The sequence below is a fragment of the Aplysia californica genome, unplaced genomic scaffold (assembly GCF_000002075.1).
Source record: "Aplysia californica isolate F4 #8 unplaced genomic scaffold, AplCal3.0 scaffold00141, whole genome shotgun sequence".
Lineage (NCBI taxonomy): Eukaryota > Metazoa > Mollusca > Gastropoda > Aplysiida > Aplysiidae > Aplysia > Aplysia californica.
Window position 1 is genome coordinate 583,401 of NW_004797411.1, and position 4,873 is coordinate 588,273.

Consider the following 4,873-nt stretch of genomic DNA (forward strand, 5'->3'; position numbering starts at 1 on the left):
CGTGCGACTGGACAATGAAATGCTAGTCTAGACATAAGTGTAAATCCACATAATGAATTGCACGCTGTTCGGTGAAATTACACGTTGCTGTATGGTTAGCCCAACACCGAGAAGCATTTTGTTGCTCATATTGCTATAACGATTACTCGAAATCGAAGGCCAGGCCCCATAGCTTTGTTACATCTGAGTTTCACCGTAGAAATACTATCTTTGTTGTTGTTATCACTCCTGCTATTATTATTAATATTGTATTTCTCATTTTAAAAGTACAATTTTGTTAGATAAGATAAGATGACATACATCTTTATTTTCCAGATGCTGGCATATTTCTTTGGTGTTTCACCGCAAACACACATACACACACGCACACATGTGCGTGCACACACACATACACACACACACACACACACACACACACTCACACTCACACACACACACACACACGCACACACACACAAAGACACAAACAGGCACACACACACACACACGAAGTGAGGACAAATAAACAACGATAGATAAATATAATGACTCACTTGGGGGCATTCTGACTTGTCTCATCCTAACGGGGCCCACACGGTAGTTGGCCAGGTCTTCCATAAACTGTCGACCTTCTGGCGTCAATTCCTTCCCGGACACGAACTTACTGGGGAACATCCGGAGCACCATGGTAGTGTTGAGCCACGTGTAGATGTCTTGGTGGGTACGGAGCTGTTCAATTCAGGGTCAATACAAACAGGAGGTTGTAATTGATTGTAAATTATTAAATAGTATCGCATCCAAAAAGAAAGAGAAAACAATAGAAAACCACAACGAAATAGACAAGTAACTTTAAGATGTGTTTTCAAAATAGCGGTTAAGTAAACTTTTAAAATCAAAAATTAAATGAAAAAGAAAAAGAGACAAACTGTACATCATTCAGGGGTGGGCTGTATTGAATAGGCTGAGTTGGATGCAGTATGGCAAAAAAGACGAGGTTACTAGATATGATATTCACGTAGATCTAGTTCAGACTCTTGTAATACATTCATGTTTTTTTTTTTGTGTATAAAAACTTAATACCGGACCAGTTAACCAAAAATATTTGAGACTAAAATATATACATGCGTGCCAATTAATCAACATTTTTATTTTTTTGGCATCTGTGACCCTCATGAAACTAGCACCTTGAAGCAAAGGCTAAAAAAATATTACGTACATATATACCGAACGCCATTGAAACACAACGTTTTCAAAAAATTATTAAACCAGCCAATACGCTCTGATCGTCACAATATTTGGAGACACATCTGAAGAGAGAGAGAGAGAGAGAGAGAGAGAGATTTAGAAAGAATGGGAAAGAGAGAGATGGAGAGAGAGGGGTGAGGGGGATATTGTATGAAAAGGACTACTGCGACTACTACTACGTCCCATACAAATCAGGTGAAGAACCAAATACTGTAGACTGCACTAAACACGTACCTACAAACACATCGAACAGATATAGCACAAAACAATTTCCAATCACATTCTAAAATTCGTCTCCTCATTGCTATCCTTAGTTCTCAAAACACTATTATAATTTCTAAGAGGGGCATTGTGTTAAATGCTAATTATAGAAATTATTGTCTAGCCGGTGTCAAGGTGGAAAAGGGGAGAGGGAACAGGAGGGGGGGTGTATTGGTTTAGACTTTAGGACAGCCAAAAGAGGCGCTTCTCTCTCCTTTTTAAAATCCCCTCTGGGCGGTTCGTGGCACAGACCTTGGCCAAGTGAGGTAACTCCGGGAAGTTGGCGATGAATAGATCACCAAACAGAACCATGGATGGCTTAACATTGATTAGGCATTAAAGAATTAGAAATCTGCTGACAATAGATGTACAGGCAGTAATAAGAGGCAGGTTGAATGATAAATGTACCGTATAATACAATGTATTTGTACTGCAGACGTGTCCTACGAATAGTAGTAGTAATAGTCGGACTCAGATTGAACGGACTCAGATTCAACGAAAATTCTGGTTAAATGAAAGAAGACACCAACGAAATAAGTCGGATACAACAAACACATAAATGAACAAACTCGAATTCAACGAACCTGAAACAAACCGTATCTATTTTATTCCAAAAGACCATTGATTGCACGTGCACAGCGAGACATTTAGCCTAGCCTATTGCGTACATCTTAGGAGACCAAGCAGAAAGTGTTGTTGACACACCCAAAAGACATGACATACCAAAGTCAAGAGAGGTCAGTCGGCTGTCAAGGGGGGGGGGGGTGTACAGGAGTTTGTGGAAAGTCGGCAGAGGTACAGGCGTATTTTAATTCAAACCACCCCTCCCCCCCTCACAAAAATGCCCCCCCCCCCCGTGCGACTGGACAATGAAATGCTAGTCTAGACATAAGTGTAAATCCACATAATGAATTGCACGCTGTTCGGTGAAATTACACGTTGCTGTATGGTTAGCCCAACACCGAGAAGCATTTTGTTGCTCATATTGCTATAACGATTACTCGAAATCGAAGGCCAGGCCCCATAGCTTTGTTACATCTGAGTTTCACCGTAGAAATACTATCTTTGTTGTTGTTATCACTCCTGCTATTATTATTAATATTGTATTTCTCATTTTAAAAGTACAATTTTGTTAGATAAGATAAGATGACATACATCTTTATTTTCCAGATGCTGGCATATTTCTTTGGTGTTTCACCGCAAACACACATAAACACACGCACACATGTGCGTGCACACACACATACACACACACACACACACACTCACACTCACACTCACACACACACACACACACGCACACACACACAAAGACACAAACAGGCACACACACACACACACGAAGTGAGGACAAATAAACAACGATAGATAAATATAATGACTCACTTGGGGGCATTCTGACTTGTCTCATCCTAACGGGGCCCACACGGTAGTTGGCCAGGTCTTCCATAAACTGTCGACCTTCTGGCGTCAATTCCTTCCCGGACACGAACTTACTGGGGAACATCCGGAGCACCATGGTAGTGTTGAGCCACGTGTAGATGTCTTGGTGGGTACGGAGCTGTTCAATTCAGGGTCAATACAAACAGGAGGTTGTAATTGATTGTAAATTATTAAATAGTATCGCATCCAAAAAGAAAGAGAAAACAATAGAAAACCACAACGAAATAGACAAGTAACTTTAAGATGTGTTTTCAAAATAGCGGTTAAGTAAACTTTTAAAATCAAAAATTAAATGAAAAAGAAAAAGAGACAAACTGTACATCATTCAGGGGTGGGCTGTATTGAATAGGCTGAGTTGGATGCAGTATGGCAAAAAAGACGAGGTTACTAGATATGATATTCACGTAGATCTAGTTCAGACTCTTGTAATACATTCATGGTTTTTTTTTGTGTATAAAAACTTAATACCGGACCAGTTAACCAAAAATATTTGCGACTAAAATATATACATGCGTGCCAATTAATCAACATTTTTATTTTTTGGCATCTGTGACCCTCATGAAACTAGCACCTTGAAGCAAAGGCTAAAAAAATATTACGTACATATATACCGAACGCCATTGAAACACAACGTTTTCAAAAAATTATTTAAACAGCCAATACGCTCTGATCGTCACAATATTTGGAGACACATCTGAGCAGTTGTAAGTTCACTCACCAAAGGACGATTTTTACTTTGTCCAAGCGAATTTATCATCTGTATAAAGTGATTATGCTTTAGTAAAATGTGTTCATTAGTTGCTATATTAAAAACGATATTAAAATTATTTTGCAGTTTTTGGGACACCTGAATAAACATAATAAAGGTTTTGACCATCAAGCTTTCACTGGAAAAATTGAGTGCAAGCGAGGCAGGGGTAGGCCCAGAACAACATACTTAGGGAACCTAAACAAATGGGTAACAGGGAAATATCAGGGAAAAGTAGCTTTTTGAGAGCATCCAGGCAAAGGATTGAATGGAAAACCATGATCGCCGATGTCTGTCGCAGATCTGGCACTGGATGATGATGATGATGAATAAAATTATTTACCTAGTAGATGACCCGTAGCTCTTTTTTAACAAAAGTCCCACCTTTTTTTGAATCAGTTTTAAAAAATTTCTTTCATTACGCAATACGGTAAATTTTGCTTTCTCATTTGCGAAATCGTTTCGTTCCTCAAAAGTAACAGCTAAAGGCATGCATGGAGTGCATGAAAATGTTTCTTTTTTTTGTCTGAGACGCGGAGCGATAAGTTCAGGATTTAGATCAAGAACGCCTTATTTAGGGTTACAATTAACGAAGCTGCAACAACAGCGCCGTCCTCACGTTGCGAAACAGCACAAAGAAAAAATCATAATCTCTCACTCTCAGTCATCCAACAAGACACTCCTGCCCTTACACTGCCCATTTAACAAACCACACAGTTTCTGGAGATCAAAAACATGAATGTCAGGGACTGGCAAGTGTACGTATCCGACATTCCTCAAACAGAACAGCAAAGTGTGCGCGGTTTTGCAAATCTGCAGCTATTGGGAGATTACGTTGCCTCGAAAGTGGGACAGAATTTCTCAACAAAACATTGAAATGTTATAAAATGTATGTGAAGAAGTGTTTTGGTCTGTATGAATGAGAATGAGGGCAATGCAATTTACTAAGGGTGAGAGATCTTTATTGAGTTTCGATTTGTGTTTATTTGCAAATTTGTCTTAAGGGGGCACTCCGAAAGAAGAAGAACAAAGTATCAAAGGTCAGTTTAAGGTTTTGATTAAAATTTTAACGGTTCACATGTGTTGGAAATTGAATAAACTTTTTCAAAAACGTCTTTTAATATATATTTTTGTATACAAACGTGTCCAGACTCTGCTAACGTTCTGTTTATATGTATTAAAAAAATATATACATAT

The 4,873-nt window shown here is 38.8% G+C and overlaps 1 protein-coding gene across 1 annotated transcript in view; it reads right to left on the reverse strand.

The window, feature by feature from the left end:
* Nucleotides 1-4,873, reverse strand: part of LOC106011567 (polycystic kidney disease protein 1-like 2) — a 38,409-nt gene that overhangs the window by 11,322 nt on the left and 22,214 nt on the right. Inside the window, exons 4-5 of the mRNA XM_035969367.1 lie at nucleotides 2,888-3,046; nucleotides 534-708 (exon numbers count right to left, since the gene is read on the reverse strand). Of these exons, the coding sequence (XP_035825260.1) occupies nucleotides 534-708; nucleotides 2,888-3,046 (334 nt within the window). The remainder of the gene's footprint in view (nucleotides 1-533; nucleotides 709-2,887; nucleotides 3,047-4,873) is intronic.